This window comes from Pterocles gutturalis, unplaced genomic scaffold (assembly GCF_000699245.1).
Source record: "Pterocles gutturalis isolate BGI_N339 unplaced genomic scaffold, ASM69924v1 scaffold624, whole genome shotgun sequence".
Classification (NCBI taxonomy): Eukaryota; Metazoa; Chordata; class Aves; order Pterocliformes; family Pteroclidae; genus Pterocles; species Pterocles gutturalis.
Window position 1 is genome coordinate 1 of NW_010135302.1, and position 17,302 is coordinate 17,302.

General features: G+C 40.9%; 1 protein-coding gene across 1 annotated transcript; it reads left to right on the forward strand.

Moving 5' to 3' along the window:
* Window positions 1–253: 253 nt before the first annotated feature.
* Window positions 254–17,088, forward strand: LOC104460882 (putative bifunctional UDP-N-acetylglucosamine transferase and deubiquitinase ALG13; the record flags this gene model as incomplete). The annotated part of the gene is made up of 17 exons (XM_010081818.1): window positions 254–337; window positions 1,194–1,244; window positions 1,965–2,011; window positions 2,946–3,018; window positions 4,820–4,901; window positions 5,252–5,432; window positions 6,333–6,408; window positions 7,130–7,238; window positions 8,425–8,489; window positions 9,389–9,489; window positions 10,271–10,398; window positions 11,093–11,318; window positions 11,483–11,596; window positions 11,809–11,965; window positions 13,968–14,100; window positions 14,565–14,591; window positions 16,963–17,088. Coding segments are annotated over 17 exons (1,780 nt in total), but the record flags the coding sequence as incomplete, so codon positions are not given.
* Window positions 17,089–17,302: the final 214 nt, after the last annotated feature.

The following is a 17,302-nucleotide window of genomic DNA, read 5'->3' on the forward strand; positions in this document are numbered from 1 at the left end:
CCTGGGGGCCCGAAGGGAGGTATCGCCAGCGGGATGTGTGTGGGGACGGGTGTGAGCAGCCCCTGGACTCCCAGCGGGCTCCTGGTCGCTTGGGCTTCCCTCAGCTTCTGCCCCGAGGGCCTGTGGCTCCCTGCAGTGTCTCCCTGTTCTGTGTTTTGTGGAGTTGGGAGACTTTATGAGTAAAATTAACGTGCATTTATATTAAACTCTGCAATTTTCTCCTTCATTCTTTTGTAACTTTTATTTTTTCCAGCTGTTTTCATCTCAAATTCATCACATCGCAGTTAGGAAAGTTTGTGTCTTGTTCATGAGGCAACACCAGCATAAGTTTGACTCTGTAAGTAATGTGCGAGGCAGCTTTGCACGCGTAGTTAGGAGGTAAGGTGGGAGGGGGTGGGTGGTTTAGCCATAAACACATCCCCTGAAAGCATGCCATGATTTGCCAGGCTTGGTGCACTAAGAGGAGATAAATGGTAGGGTGATGGCTTACTTACCTTATTGGAGTTGCAATCACACAAGTTTTATTTGACTTTGTATTTCTGAAATTCCTGAAATATACATATTCTCTGTGGAGCAACTATTGCCGAACTTAGTAGGTAGGAAATACGTGGAGTTTTGGATAAGAAATGAACATTAAAAGATGGTGAAGAAGTCCACAGTGTGTTTAATCGTTGCATAAAGTCTTGGTTGGTTGGTTTTGTGTGTGGTGGGTTGTGTGGGCGAGGTGTGGTTTTGTGTAGCATTTCGTGTGGCATTGGGATGTTTGCGGGGGGAGGGGGGTGTGTTTGGGTTTATTTGGTGTGTTTTTTGGTAGTCTCCCCCCACCTCACCCCTCCCTTCCCCCCGTAATTACAGTTAAGTGTTTAACCTAATCTAGGAGGGAGGTGAGTAACTGAGTATTGCTTAGTCTCATGCTCTTAATTTTTTTATGATCTCTTGGTATTTCCACATTGGTACCCCAAATCATTCCCATGCTCTAAGGCAGGGAAGGGCTGAAGTCTACCTCCAGTCAGACCACAGCCCTTCAGAACCCAAAAAGGATAGGAATTGGCAGACTAGTCCCAAATTTGGTGTCTGTCCCCCAGCTCCTGCCCTGCCTCCTCCCATTCAGCAGGTAGTAATGTATGGTATAGTGTGCAAGTTTAACTTTGCTTTCCAACTGGCTAAGTTTTTCTTCTTTGTTTTGCTGAAAGTATGTGGAAGGATCATTTGAGAAATACCTTGAACGAATAGGAGATCCAAAGGTAAGACTGATCTGATACTTCTCAAGAGGTTAAAATTTGAGGAGACTAGAACAAGAAAGTAATTAAGTGATGTTTTAAAAGTGTGGTGGATTGGGTTTTTTTAGCTAGACTCCAATCCTGGGACCTCATTTGCAGAGGTAATATTATGGGTTTGTATTGAATATTCACATGTATTAAGCAATATCAGTTTTAGTGGGCAACTTGTGTTGGTGCAAAGGAGCAATCTGTGCAGACTGGACAGTAAAGCTGAGGACTCTTGTGGGCCTAATTCATAATTGCAATTCTTCTTTAAGAAGGAGAAAGCAAAATATTTGTAGTGTACCTCACAGCAAATGTTTATCAGGCTTTGTAATCCATTGCTTCTTCCTTTACCCCCACGTTTGAATATTAAAGTTCAAACTTATATTTCTTTAGACTTTAACCAATAAATGTGGTAAATGCAGCAGTCCTGAAACAAGTGTAGTGTTTTTAATTAAAAAGAAAGTGTCTTGAGTGATGTGTTTAAGAGTTGCTGCAGAACTAGTGCCATCTTACTCCACTTGGTAATCACAGCCATCCCATGTTGCAGACTTTTTTCTTCTTCCCCCTGGACATCCTAATAGCTCAACTCTGAATGCATTGATTGTTTAACAAAGTGATGGGTTTGGTTAGGAGCTGGAATAGAGTTTTCCGTATTGGACATGTCTCTGCTATCTCATATGATCTCATAATCTTGCTTAGGAAAGTGCTGGCCAGCTGGAGATGAGCGCTTTATCAGTGATGTACAAGTAAGTGTCTCCTTAAGTTTCACTTTGGGCTTGATGGTGTTTGGGTTCTGGCCTCAGAACCTTTTATTTGTTTGTCACTGAGGTACTAATGTGTGAAACGTGGTGAGAACTGCTACCCTAATTAAACTAACATGCAAATGGGTGCTGTCACAGCCCTTGTTATAATTCTGTGGGTTAAGGGGAGGGTCACTTTCCAGCAATGTTTATTTGTTATCTTTTTGCTAATGTTAAACTCTGAAGTCAAGTGTTTCCTTCTAGTGGCTGAAGGATGGAAAACCGGGAAAAAAACAAGGAGCTGTGTGTAGTGGAAACACTGTCTGGTGGTTATGAGCATGAATAAAACTCATGTAGGTGTTCTTGAAAGCTCCAGTAGTGAGGAGTACTTGCCCTACTTGGTGTGTAAACCCAGATATTTACTGCAAAGGTAACATGAGCCCGTGCAGGTGCTGCTGTCTTGCTAAAAATGTTGCTATCCTGTAACAAGCAGTCCGGCTCTCCTGCGGTAATCGGAAGAACCCTCCCTTTGGAGGCTCGTAGTGTTCCAGTACTAAAGGAACGAACTGACGTTCTACAAGAGTTCCTAGTTCCCCATACTGTGGCTCTAATCCTTTTGCAGGGTGACTAAATCACTTAATGTCTCTGTGCCTGAGCACCTTGCCATAAGCATACATACTTGACATAATCTGTGAACAAATATAATGGTCTTTCCCAGATAATTTTTTTTTCCTAATTTTTTTCTCCTAAGATGGGGGGTGGTGTTTGTTCATCTAGCTCTTGCTGTATGGTAGCATTCATTTATCAGGAAAAGTATTCTACTTGATTTTTCTATGAATCAATACCAGATTCTCTTAAACAGCTCCCTGCAAACTTCTTCATAATGTAGTTCTACTAAAAGTGTGCTCTTTCAAGTCTTGTTTTTTCTCTGCTTACCTAGGCGAGACTTTATTCTATACCGGTACCCTGGAAAGCCACCTGCTTATGCTACAGATAATGGCTTTGAAGACAAGGTGAGGAGAAGTGAGGCAATTTCCTACCCCTGCACCTGAATCCTAGTTATCTCCAGTCCTGCTTAGTTGTGAAAACTTGCCACTGGAATTGAGCTCTTTAATTCCAGTGCTCTTGCATACCTGAACAAAACCCCAAAGCTGACTTCAGCTCATGGAAAAAAGCCCTGTATTTGCACAGCAGTTAATTAAATTTTAGTAGCTTTGCTTCCCATCTGAGGTATGGATTGTGTGCTGTCCCCCTGCCAGTCTTTTTTGTTACTCTAGGTCATTACTGGAAAGAAGTTCAATTTTGGCAGGAAGAGGTAGAATCACAATTCCAGAATATTCTTTCATGTTTATGAAATATCTTTGGGTAAAAATGCTTCCTAGTGGGAATTTGACTGATCTGACAGGGTAGGATGAAATATCTGGATTGAATTGAAGAGCAGAACAAAATACATGTATCATATTGTGAAGAGAAGGTGTTCTCCCCCAATCCCAGTACCTCTTTTCCTGAAGTCAGATGAGGTGTGCAGTTATTCTTCCTGAAAAGGGGAAGTTGATGGGAATGGATTAATCTAACAAACTGATTAATTTCTATGACATACAAATTGAGCCCAGTTAAGAGTGGGAGCTAATGGAACAGCTTAACTACACAAGAACTAGTGCTAGGGGCAAAAAGGAGCAACATAAAGGAGGAATACTCTGTTACCTCACCTCTGACCCTGCTTGTTTTTTTCTGCAGTCGTGTAGATGTGCCTACACAATTATGTGGATAGCTCAGACATGATGCCAGTGAAGTTGCTGCGGTATGGATTTCAGTGTGGGCTATTATATTTGCCAAAGTGGCTAGTCTGCTCTGAAATCTGTGCTGCTCCAGCTGTTCTTCCCTGGTGGTTAGTATGACTGTCTTTGTTTACATGCACTTCTTTCTTTTTCTGTGTCGTTCCGTGTGTTGCTTAATCTAATTCCAAAATGAGCGAACTTCAAAAATCAAGCAGTACGGTCTAAATGTGTGTTTGTCCGTGAAGGCTTTGCCACCAGAGCTCTCATTAAGTGTTGGCAGCTGTCTGTCATTAGTCTGCATGTACAGGCAGCAGCTCTTTCTGGTGTTGCTTATGCTTGCCATGAGATGGGAGCTTGTCTTGGCAGAAGATGTAGTGCGGGCTGAACAGAGAGCCCTGGCATCCCAGCTGCTGCTGGTTCACTGTGAAGCATCCTCACTGGCAACCTGATGACAGCTGCCTAAGGGCTTCTGCCAGTTGCAGTTGGCTGCAGTCTCATGGCAAGATGGGGTTTGATGGTATATCTTTACTCGGTGTATCAATGTGTATGTTGCAGAAAGCATGCATCTTTTCAGAAGGCAGCAGAATATGGCTTATTAAAAGCAAGGCTTTGTTGGGGGCTAGAGTAGTAGGTGCTCTTCTAGTCCCTCAGGCAGGGAAGGGTGAAATGTGCCTGTGGTATTTGGACAGTGTATCTCAGGGGTACTGCTTTTAATGGCTTGTGTTTATTTTACCTCTTGAGGAATTGGTGGTTTCAGAGGTAAGCTGGAAATAAAGACTTGTTTCATGTTTAATACAGTATGATGTACAAATTGACACTTTTCTGCGTATAATGGACAAACTTATTTAGAGACTTTAGGATTCAGTTTCAAGCTGATTCTACAGCATTTTCATGTTTATATTGAGAATATTTTTTGTTTGAGTGGTGTTGACTGTAGAGTGAAAGAATAATGTGGTCTTGAGCTAAGATATCAAATAGAAAGAGTTAGGTTGTACATCATTCCAGCCTTAAAGCCTTTTTTTCTTAATTTTCCCAGATTTTACTGTGTTGTTCCGGCAACTGCCATTATGACTCCGTGTATACAAAGCAATTCCAGGAAAATGCTGCTGTTTGCCAGGGTAAACTGGAAATAATTTTTCTGTGAAAGAAAATTATGTATTTTCATGTGTTTATAGGCAGTGTTTGGTTTGGTTTTCAGGGGTGGGAGGAGAGAAATGGAAGCTCATTTGTTTTATATGAATATATACACACACTCATTATTCTATCTATTAAGTGGGGTATTGGACAAAATGAAGTCCCTTCTTCCCACCTGCATTATTTTATGATCATTTCCTTAAATGAATTTATTATAACAAGTGCCTTGTAACAGTAGATGATACTGAAGATATGCTTACCTTGAAAATTGCAGCAGTTCTTACGGATCTGGTATTATCTTAATTTGGTTTGAGCTTTGTGTTGATTTGTTCAGCTGTATTATATGAGATCCTGTACAAAGATGTGTTTGGCATGGATGAGGAAGAATTAAGGTCTGCGGTTGAGGTATTTCGAAGTGGATCCAAGAAGAACAGAAACAGTGGCTCTATAGGAAGTGAGGATGCAAACTTTGATTGTCTTCATGAAAAAGTATCCAGAAATCCACCAGAAAAGAGGTAGTATTTTGGGAAGGGGATGTGGTAAAAGGGAAGATAAAAAAAACCCAAAAAACCAAAACCTTGCAAAGGGCAACTTTTTTCCAGGTTTCTTTGAATGTTCATGTGGTATTAACTACTTTTCCAATGCCATGGCATCAGTACAATGCAGTATATTGTGGAAGAGGGTGTACTTTCCTTGGAGCTGGGAAGTGTCATGTAATTGAACATCCTCTGCTGTTGGCTATGTTATGGTTGTGTGTTCCTCTGTAAAATTACAGCTTATTTGTAAATAAAATTGTTCCTTATGCATGTTTAGTGAGAAACCGTAATTACTCTTTTAAACCTTTATAACTTGAGGCAATAGTGTATTGAGAAAATGAGCTCTGCTTTTTTTTTTCTTGTTTGTTCTTTTTTAATGGCATCGTACCCCAAATAGACCAATAAATGGTGGCATTATTCAAGTCTGTTGGATCACTGGGGATGAGGGGAACAGACAGAATGTACCTATAGAAACCCTCATGTCCTGTGTTGTTCAAGTCACTAGAAATGCTTGAGTGATGCCTCTGACCGTTCCTGAATGCTTGCAGGTGACATGGGTTTGGTAGGAATTAGAACAGAGTGCTTGTTGTACTTGACAGTGCAAGAGTTTCATCGGTCAGTGGGATCTTCATCCTTTCCTAGTTCAAGTGGTAGCCCTTGTTTCGGGGGTGGGTGTTGGAACAAGTGAAGGTCATGTTCTTGAAGCTAGGAGAAGGGCTGTCCTGTACTTCCATCACAGTCATGGCTTGTCTTTAAGGCAAAACCTACCACTTGGTGGCACCATGGTGCTTTTCCAGATTGTATGAACAGTTGGTTGATTTTAATCCTGGTTAGAAATTGTGCATTCTGTCTTTTGTAATATTATTTTCAATTACTTAGAGTGGACAACTGGGAAGGCAATGATACTGGCAATCCACAGGAAGATAAGTTCAAACAAGGCATTGGAGAAGAAAAGGTTTGTCAGTTAGGGAAGAATTCCTTACGGTGTTGGTTTTGTTGTTTTATGATGTTACCCTTGTTAGGGCTAAACCTTCTTTTCTGCTTTTTAAAAAAATTACTTTTTGGAAAGTGGGTGGCTTATTTCTTCTATCTCGTTGTCTTTTTGTTTTGCCCTTGAGTTTCTGTTAAGTTGGATAAGCTTTTTTCCTTTCTGAAATTCTCTCGTTCTTCTCTAGCTAATTTTTTTTCCCTCCCAAAGATGGAGCAGATGTTTCCTGGTCTTCTGTTTGTTTTTCCCAGAAATGGTTTAAATCGGTTCACTTTTGTTTTGAACACAGTATGAATCACTTAGAACAGTTTTAGAAACTCTATAGCAACTTGTTTTCAGATATAAAAACTTAAATTCCTAACAACTTTTGAAGCCATGGCTTCATTGGTCTGGTTGGCTTCCTTCTGTGTTTGGCTTTTTTTTTTTTAACCTAAAGAATGTGCCAAATGTTACTCTTGAGCCTGTTTCTAGCCTTTCCAAAGTCTGTTTGCTCAGCTTCTGAATGCCTGAATGGGTTTTCATATTCTTGAGCTTTAGTTTTTAGGCAAATATGGTGGAAGTAAAAATTTTTGAAAATACTGTGTAGTGTGTGTACATCTTAAAATGGTCCACAGATGCTGGCAGGATAGAGACTATGCTGAACACCTTAAATGCACTTGTTAATGCTCCTTTTCAATTCTGTTTTTAGCCTCCAGAAAATCCATCAAAGATGCCTGTTCCTTATAAAGTGCTAAAGGCACTGGACCCTGAGATCTATCGAAATGTGGAGTTTGATGTTTGGCTGGACAGCAGAAAAGGTATATTTAAGAAGGGAAAAACAAACCACTCTTTCTGTACGAGGCTCAGTGTTAAATTGATGAATGAGGCCTATGTCACCTGTATTGTCACAGCTGGAATGTGAAGGATACTGGTTAACCTTGCAGATACTTGTAGGTAGTAGATCTTGGTAGGAGCTAGTTTCTTGGCTTCATTTCAAAGTAGAAATGCATGGCTTCTGACACTGTATAATGGTGATAAAGTTGCTAAAAATCTGACCTCTACTACTTACTGGCCATGGTATAGGAAGTATGAGGACACAAAGCAGAGTACAGAACTCTGTGTTACCATTCTGTTGTATTGGAAATAATTCACATTTGAGTGGTTTTTTTTGTTGCAGCATATGTGCAACAACTCCTGCTTTTTAAAGCATGATTTTGGCTTCAGAGTAGTATAATAATAAAGATCTCAAATTTAGCATTGAGATCTGTCAAATGAGATTGGTTTTCTCTTGCTTTCCAACTTTCTTGGGCTTGAATGTTCTGGAGAAACTAAATTGTCTTCATGGCTTGGGATAGGTTGGTGCTTTTTGGCACATGCTATGGCTGATCTGTAATGCAAGAAGTTACCAAGAAAGATTTGGAGTCTGACCCAAAGTGCTTTGTATACTGAAGAACTCCAGCATTTTACAACCGCATAAGCAATGAGGGTCATTAAAATTCTTGGAACAGAGTATAGTAACTGATTATCCATGTAGAGTAGTGATGTACAGAGAATCCAGGCAAGGAATGGAGAAAAACCTGCTGCAATCTAGCAGCAAGGAGACTTTAGGCAATGTTATTTTTTCCTGGATAACATGGAATTTTTGCCAGGTGCTACCAGTACTCTGGCAAGACGAGACATGTCCAACATTTTTAATTAATGAATGGTATTAAATGCAGGATTAACTTGGTGCCATCACAAAAGACACTGTAGTATGGAAGCAGTAGTGCTGCATATTGCGTTATCTGGATATTATTGATCGCCTGGTTATGGTCTGTTAGAAGAACATCTACAGTCACCTCGCCGTTGCTATGGGGAATGTTCAGATATGCATAGGAAATATTTAACTCAGTTGGCCTATAATTTGTAATTGGATGCTGTCCTGAAGTGCTTGTAGGATACATGAAGAAAGAACAGTAGTTTAAAGGCTTTTTCCTTTTTATTTATTTATTCATTTGTTTTTAGAGCTTCAAAAAACTGACTACATGGTGTTTGCTGGGAGACAGTACTATTTAGGAGACAAGTGTCAGGTTAGTACTCAAAGGAGACTCAGTTATGATAAACTATTAAAGCTGCTTTAAATGGAGTATGGTAAGCCATAAAATCCTTTGACTTTGTAGAATATTCCAAGGCTTTTCTCATTCTCTTCCTTGCTGCTATTAATCTGACTTTCTTTTTAACTTAATTTCTTTCTAAAAATCTACCTGTAAACATTGGGTAGCATGAAGGAAAAGCTGCTTGGAAATTCATTGTGAACCAGTGATACACGTTCTGTGACCATGGAAGTTCCAGACAGTTCAAAATGCGCAGGGTGTGCATTGAGGTAGTTGTCTATTAGATTTTCGCTGGAGGTCAGCAGCAAGTCTGGACAGTCTTCCACTTCTGAACAGCAATGTAGCAAATATTTTTATAAAACAGAAAGAGAAGAGCTAAAAAGGGAAGAGCAGCATGATCTGTCCAGGAGATGCTGAAAGGAAGGTCAGCTTTCTTTGTTTTCCGATGTATGTAGTGAGAGCTTATTTTTTTTTATCACTTAGAGGTAGTGCTGATGATTCACTCAGTGACTTGTTTCTAGCTCAGCAGAGCTTTCCTTTCCAATTTCCTGTTTTATCTTCTGTTCTCCTCAAGTTCTTAAATAGCGGTCTTCCTTGGTACTTATCTGCTTGGCACAGTGTATAAAAATAAGTTATAAAGCAGGTATGGTACCTCTCAGTCACTCGCAAGAGTTTTCTTTTTTTTTTCCTCCGTGAGGTTAGTACAGTGCTTTTTATTTTGCCTGCTATTTTGAAGAAGTATTAGAGGCTCCTGCGCCAGCTCAGTAATATAGGAGAAGCTAGGAGCAGCCTTTGCTATTAGTGGATTGTACACAGTATTCTAAATCCCCTTGTACAGTTTGGCTCTTTTAGAGCTTCCCTTGTTCTCTTTCCAGGTACGTCTGGAGTCTGGAGGTAAGTATTACAATGCTCATATCCAGGAGGTTGGACAGGATGGCAACACGTTGACTGTATTCGTTGAAGAGCTGGCAGAAAAGTAAGCAGTCTGGTGACAACTTCACATTTGAACTCTTTCTGGTTGAGTTTGTATATTCACAGATGCTTAAAATAGCATTGCTAAGATACTTTGAAAGGATAAGAGAACGTAAGCTTGTAAATATAAAGTGAGGTTTTGCTTAATTGTTGGCTATCGCTCTTCAAATAAAATGTTGCAGGAAACTTTTCTCTTGGATTTCTGATGACCAAAATAATTATTGCAATGCTTTCTGTGAAACCTTGCTGCTTTTTCTTCTCTTTTTTCTTCTCTGGAATGGGAAAGTGATCTTTGCAGTTTGGGCTTAATTCACGAATAGCAAATTACACTCTGCTGTTGGTTTCTCTGTTTACGTTGTAGCCAAACAACTAAATAATTGGCACTTCTGGTGAGTCTAATCACTTTCTCCACCTTGCTGTTCAAAGCATTCACCCTTTCCCAAACCTAGAATTTAGGCTGATGGCATATTGCAAAAAGTCTGTGTTGCCAAATGCTTTCATGTGTACCTCTGAAGGCGTACAATGCAGGGAAGAACGACTTGACCCAGGAAGTCAGTAGTGTTGAGGCTAAATCCTAGCTTGCCTTTTTTAATAAGCAAGTAACAGTAATGTGTGCTTGGTGTCAGAGAAACAGATATTTTTTTTTTTTATTTCCACAACCTCCCTATGCTCTCAAGTTTGTGGGTTTTTCCATTTTTTTCTTAGTGCTGATTCAGCTTATGGTGTTCTGCAGTTATGTGCGGTGTATCCTTGTGGCACGGCTAGCATCAGTGTTCTTCCTGTAGGCATACAGTTCCTTTGGCAAACCTAAAACCAGTGACACAAGTGGCACCTGTCCTTGCTTGGAATGTGATTCCCAGCCGAAAAGGAGGAACCTATCAGAAAATAACAGGTGGATACTACTCAGGAATAGGTTTGTACAAGGTTTCCACAAGTACTCCTTCCCCTGGGGCTGTGAGGGAGTAGCACTCATGACAGTTTTAAACAGTAGCAGTCCTTGGATATTGGAAGTGGTTGAATTCAGCCTGTGACATAAAACTTGGTCACTGCAGGTGTTTGATGTAAAGTGATCCTTCAGACAGAGGGAAGAGTTTGCCTTTGCAAAAGAGCAAATCCATTGAAAATACATAGCAAAGTTGGTATGGCTCAAAATTACCAGGAAGACGTTTGGCACTTGGGAACCATGTGTAAAGACTGGGTCTGTGAACCAAAAAGCCTGTCTGATTTGGTCGTAGCAGAGATGTGTGGACAGAGTAAGGCTGTGGACTGTATTTGTTTAATTTGGAGATTTACTTTTTTTTGGTAAATAAATGCAGCATTCATAGAGATTTAACACTGAAGAGTACTAGTTTGATCAGCTGAAGTTGGGAGGGTGTTCACATGTGAGATGCTTGTGTTCTGACCATAATTTAGAATGTCTGCTTGAGCCTTCAAAAGAAAGGTATGAAGTTTGCGTAGTTAAAATACCCTTTTTCTGGAACAGGCCATTGGCTCTTTCTTTTCCGTGTGTCCAAATATTGACTCTTCTCAAATTATAAAGAGAATATAGCTCTGGAGTCAGATGTTTAAGGTGTAAATCTCTTTTCTGTCCTCAACTGAAACTGCAGAAATGGATATGAAAACACGGAAGAGAATGCTTAAGAAAGTTCGTGGAAAGGAAGTGTTTATGACTGTGGCTTATAGCAGGGGTCAGCCAGTTCTTCCACCCCGGCTACAGCACAGTATTCCTTCGGGGCGCTCTCCTCCAGTTCACTGCTCACAGGGTGGTGGAAACATGGCACCTTATGAACCCTATCATCCTCAGAGACATAACCGTGGATTTGGGATGCCAAGGTATGAAGCCTTGAAAACCTGTCTGACATCAGCGCTCATTTTCTGTTCGTTCTTGCTGCAGACTAGTTAGGAGAGAGTTTGTGCTATTGAGTAGGTAAAACTACAAATGAGTTCCGTCTGAGAGGCACTTCCTGGTAATTGCACCTTTTACCCTTTAAACTTAGGGGATCTGCCCGATTTATAAACAGGCACCACATGGTTGGCCCTCAAATAGCATTCTACCCCAGTCCAGGAAAGAGATGCTATCAGAGCTATGACAATTTCTCCTGCAGGTCCTGGTAAGTGCTTATAAACCTCTTTACAAAACATTGCTCTAAAAGAGTTGGGGAGGATGGTGGTATGTGGAGAGCTGAGTTGGCTGTTAGTGGCACAATATGAAACAATGGGTTTATTGTGCCTCTCCAAAGAGAACAAAGTTAAAACTGAGCAAAAAAACCAAGGTGAAACTCCAGATAGTGGTGATTCTTAACCTTCTGTCTTGTTTTTAAAGCTCGTACAGCCGAAGCCGCCGTCAGATGCAGTGTGTGAATAAGGAATGTCAGTATGGGTTTGTTCCTGGGAACGGAGAGGAGCCTCAAGCACCAGAAGAAACTATAACTTTCTATGAAATTGAAGGAGAGGATGACACTGCTTTTCCTACTTTACCAGTAAGTTAGGAACAAGGGTATGTTAAAGGGGTGGAGCGGGGGAAGATGTACAAATGCGCAGCACTGCAGTACCTGAATATACAGCACTTTTTTTTTTCTTGGAATAAGCTTCAGCAGCAAATGTGTTCTTGAGGAGAGAAGGCTGAAATGAGTCTAGATCCTGTGAAACCTGCTCAAAACCTCAATTTTTCTAAATGTTCCCTTTCTTTCTCCTTCACCTCACCAGCAGCAGTTGTTTTCTCTAGTACATTTTTGTGAAAGTAGGGTCACATTTCTTCTTTCTCTTGCAGTTTGAAAACAAACAAACAAATCCCTTCCTACTGTGGAAGTCTGTCTAGCTGTAAATATTGTGGGAGAAAGCTTTTTTCACTTGTTTGCCACACTGTAATTTATCGTTAGAAACTGCATAGTGATAGCCTGGCTTGTTCCTATGAATTTGCAGTTGTGATGTTTTAGGCTAGCACTTTGTTCCTGAAACAGTTTCTTCTGCTGCAGAAACAGAAGAAAATTCCAAATCTAGACTGCTCTTAAAACAATCTTTCTGTCAGCTTGTAGATAAAGTGGCACAGTGTGTTCCTTAACTTTAAAATAAATCATTTTCTTTTATTTGTAGTCTAAGCCTAGTACAAAGCTGGATAAGCTACAAAAAATCAATTGGTATTTAGGTATCTGAATGGGAAAGCAAATCTTTTTAAAAAAAAAAAAAAAGCCTGGCACGTTTGAATTACTTCCTACTGTGGTGAAGCAGTGAACTTAAGAAATGTTGGACTTGTATTTAAATGAGAGAGAAGGAATCGGCTCAGGGCTGTTTCAGCAGCAGCCATTTTAAAATTTGTCCTCATGTGCTGGATCTGTAATCTTTGCTCTGATTTTCCTCCAAGAGTGTCAGGAATAAGGACAAATTACCCTGCAGTGTTTTTTTCCGACATGAAATCAACATAGCTTACTAGTTTTTCCTTTCCATTGTTAGACTATATACCTGCAGCTCCTAATGAATAGTTTTTCGTGTTCATTCATTGACTTTGTTATTGTCAATACCAAAGCCTTTTCTCTGTCTCTTCCTTGTCTTGTTTAATAAAGGAATATAACATTTCCTGGGGAAAGATGCATCTCGCAGAAAACTCTGCCATCCTACTAGAGGCCTGGTGGGAGAATCTTCTGACTTAACCACCTCTGCTTCAGCCTTGGAAATCTTACACGCCCCTCTGAGCACTCTATCGATCTCATAGTCACCATGTCTTCTGAGAAGAATTTTGGGTGTCACCTTAGCCATCACAAAAGAGTGAATCAACTTCTTTTACTTGAGCATTTCAATCCTATATTCCTGCTTCAGAGAACTCTCTATTTTAAATTGTGGTGTAGCTAAGGACTGACTTCAGTGCGAAGACAAAGGGCATGTGAAGTATTAAAGGAGTCCTGTGGGAAACCTTGATGGGTGCTGCTCTCTGAAAGAGTCAGGCTTGCATGTGTGGGTCAAGTTAGTGCAGGCAGCGGTGTCTATGCCAGCAGCCCCCATGGGTTTCACTAATTGTGACTAAAGATAACTTTTTCTATGATAATTGGAGTATTTGGATGAACTGATCTGCTGTCGGTGTGGTGGGAATGCTCCAGGATGAGGAACACAGGAGTATATGTTGGGGATAGCAGTCTTGGCTGTTGTCTGGGGTGTGCTTCCTCCTTTTCAGCTTTGAGCTGGAGATAAAGCTGGCTAAGTTCTGGGAGGGAGCAACTTGACTGTATTGCATAGAACAGTGGTGGATCTTCAAAAATGAATTACCTTAAGTATGCTAGGGCAGAACAAAAGGTAAAGGAAACAATACAAAATGTGTCTGCAGCTGTTTTGGCACAATCAGGGCGCATAAGAGCGGACACACATGGTAATTCTAGTAAGTTTTGGTTGCAGGAAGCTCGGTCGGCCAGCCTGTTTCTACTATGCATGTGTATAGAGCATGGAAAGGCTTTAAACTCTTTCTAAATACCTGCTTCTGACTTTGCTTTTTAGAGCCAGGGTACCCCTGCTCCCATTGTCCATGGTCCAGCAGGATTTTGGGTAGCAAGGAGGGGCCCAAACTCTGTTCCACCTAACAAGCAGACCCTGAATTCCTCAGAGGAGGAAGAAGAAACCAGTGAAAATGGTGAGTCGTTAAAGGATTAGCAGACAAAGAGAAAAGAGAGGTGCAGAAGATCTTCAGTGTGTGTTTGATTGTCAAAGCAGGTTCCTGACATCTCCTAAATATCTGTTTATTGTAAGCTTTGACCATGCAGGTGAGCACATTGTTTCTCTTTGTTGTCTGGTAGGAATGTGTTACTTCTGTTTAGGCTTGCTATGCCATCACCCATGTCATTCCATCAGCCTGCAGCAAGCCAAGTTACTGCATAAAAATGGATGTTGTAAATTTGGTAATGGCAACCTTGAAACTTGGTGGAATAACACAGTGAGCAGGTCTTGAGTGTTTCTCTACCTTTTCTTCTCAAAACCAGATGATAACTGGGAGGAGGTCATTAATGGATGCGCTGAAATGTAGTTGTGGTAACTTCAGTTTTAAGCCTTTTTGTTTCCTGCCCCCCGAATCAAAGCTTCCTGTTCTCTCCCTTGTAGAAAAAGAATATATCTATGCACCTCCAGGTAAGTAAAAGATAGAACACTTGGTGAATGTAATGTATTCATTGTGACTTTTATAAGTTTCTGGAAAATTAGATGCAGTGCTACTTTTTTCAGTTAATTTTGCCTATGCCCTCCAGATCCTGAAAGTTTCTGGAAAATTAGATGCAATGCTACTTTTTTCAATTAATTTTGCCTATGCCCTCCAGATCCTGACTGTGAAACTGCAGCAGTATTTAGTTCAGCAGAACCTACAGCAAACTTGGTAAGCCTTAGTCACTGTCTGGTCAGATTAGAAATCCTTGAAGTGTGTGCCGTTCTTCATAGGCACTGTCCTCGGATGCAGGCTTAACATGGTACATCAGGGACTTCTTTTGGAAGAAAGGAACGATGGTTTCATTTATATATTCGCCTCTCTTTTCGCCCCTAAGTGGTGAGGTTTTTGTCTGAGTCTGCAAGCACAGTCTGAATTGTACTAGAAACATTACTGATTTTCCATCTTTCCCTCTGTAAAGAGGAAGTGTGTATTTGAGTGCTGTTTACTTTTTTCTTCCTGCTCTAGACAGCACTTGTATTTATCATGCTACCTTTCAAGTCCTATTCCAGTTAGTCTTATTTCTCCACTGTGGGACTGGAGAGATCTTGCCTCTGATAGAACTGACTTTGGAATATTTTTTTTAATCTGAAAGTAAATCTTCAGTCACTTGTTGGTCTGTAGTGGGTGTGAAAGCCAGTCCTGTGCGTATCAGAATAAGCCTGCTTTTATTCAAGTTACAAAAGATCCTCTCTGTGTGGTGTATGTGTGTGTAGTCCATAAATAAGAACAATATAGGGGTGGGTGCAGTGTGTGTACCTTGTGACTTTTTTGCCTCTTAAATGGACCATGCTTTGCTTTGGAATCCCCTCAGGAAGAAGGGCCAGTCTCTGTGTCACCTCAAGATGGAGTGGGTTCCTACAGCTATCCCCAGAAGGTAGTATCTAGTACTTTATTGTGGTAGCCCTGTGGAGAGGTGACCGATCTGCTAGGTTAATGTCAATTTGTGGGGTCCCTCTACCTGCCTCCTACATCATCTTGTAGCAAATAATACAATTCCCTATAAACATAAGCAAAAACAGAAGCGTGAGAGGATGCCTTGCAGGTGTCTGCAACTCTAAACTGGTATTTTCAAGGCAATTTTGTAGAGAACTGGAATACTTAGCTGTCTTTACAGCTAGGACTTCCAAAATGCACTTCATTTCTGTGAAGTGAGAATTTTTGAACTATGTGATCTTTCCATAGTCTTTGTCAAAGCCAGTTGTAGAGGCAGTCTGCTGAATGCTCTGACTCTTTTCCAGGTGATGGTGAGCTCTGCAGCAGTCTCAACCTCAGCAGGTGTTTATGCTGCTCCAGCTACAGGCTTCTCCTCAAATTCTGCTGCCTCCACTCCAGCCAGTGTCACAACAGCAGATCCCCCCAGTTCAGCCAGTCATAGTATCTCCCCTTTCTATAGGGAGGCCAGGTAGAGTGTAAACTATGGCTGTGGACTTGGACGTCTAAGTTTTTGGTTACGTCTTCACCTCTCTTCCCCCCCCACCCCCCATCCAAGACAAATGTTAAAAAGCTATTTTAAAAAAAAAAAAAAAAAAGGCCTGACTTGCTTTGACTTAAAATGACTTGACAGTAGTTGTAACTTCACTGCTTACTTCTTGCTTTCATGTTTGGAAGGAGACAGGTGACCCTGAATGTGCATGGGAATGGGAGGTTTCTGCTTTGGTTTCCAAATAATTTTTGTGGCCCTTGGTTAGCTCCTGTGCTTAGTTATTTCTGTGCAAGGAGATCAAATTTGTGATCTGTCACATGGTGCACTTAACAAAGTGGATACAGCATTTCGGGTGTTCTTGTGAAATGTCTGTTAAGAAAAAAAGGTTTTTCCCTTCTTCATAAAGAGAGCTTTTAATATCTTCTGTGTTAGAGGTGTGGGCCACCTAAAGAATATTAACAGTAGTCTGTCTGGAATATTTTTGTCCTGACATGTCTTGAACCTTCCCCTGTTTTTGTGGGCTTATTGTCACACTTCTGATGCCTGAAAGTGATGAGTGTGTTCCCTGTTGTTCTAGGACAGCCAGTTATGTAAGGCAAGTCTGGCCAGCCTTCTAGGATGGAGAAATGATTGAAAAAGACGTTTATTCTTAACTGGAATACGGTTAAGGCTTGTGAGATTAAACCAGATGGGAATGTTACGAAGCTTCTTCAGGGCTTCTTTGAAAGCGATGACTAAAGAGATCTATGCTGAAGCTGGTATTTAGGGGTGCTGAGATGACAAAGAAGTGCATGCTTAATTGTGTAACCGAGCACGTTGCTCCTTTGACATGCCATTGCAAATTTGACTTGACTCTTGTCTCCTTCTAATTGTAGCAGTTTCCTCTTCGGTGCCGTTCCCAATGTATTCAGCTCCTCTTCCTCCAATCAGTGAGGTGGGAGAAGCTGGTGCCGTTCTTCCACCTTACTCTTGTGATCCCAGTGGCAGTGATCTGCCTCGAGGTAATGACACTTTTTTTGTGCTTGTACTGCTGCTGCTCTTTGGCACACTTCTGACTTGTGTTCTCCATGGAAACTTAACGGAATACGTGTAGTGAGAAGAAATGGCTCTTTGGAGCTTGTAGGGAGTGAGAAATAATGTTATGGATGCTTATGCTAAAAATGTTTTAGTTCCCAGTCCTGAATAGCAAGTTCATATCTGGCTGAAGTATGTGAT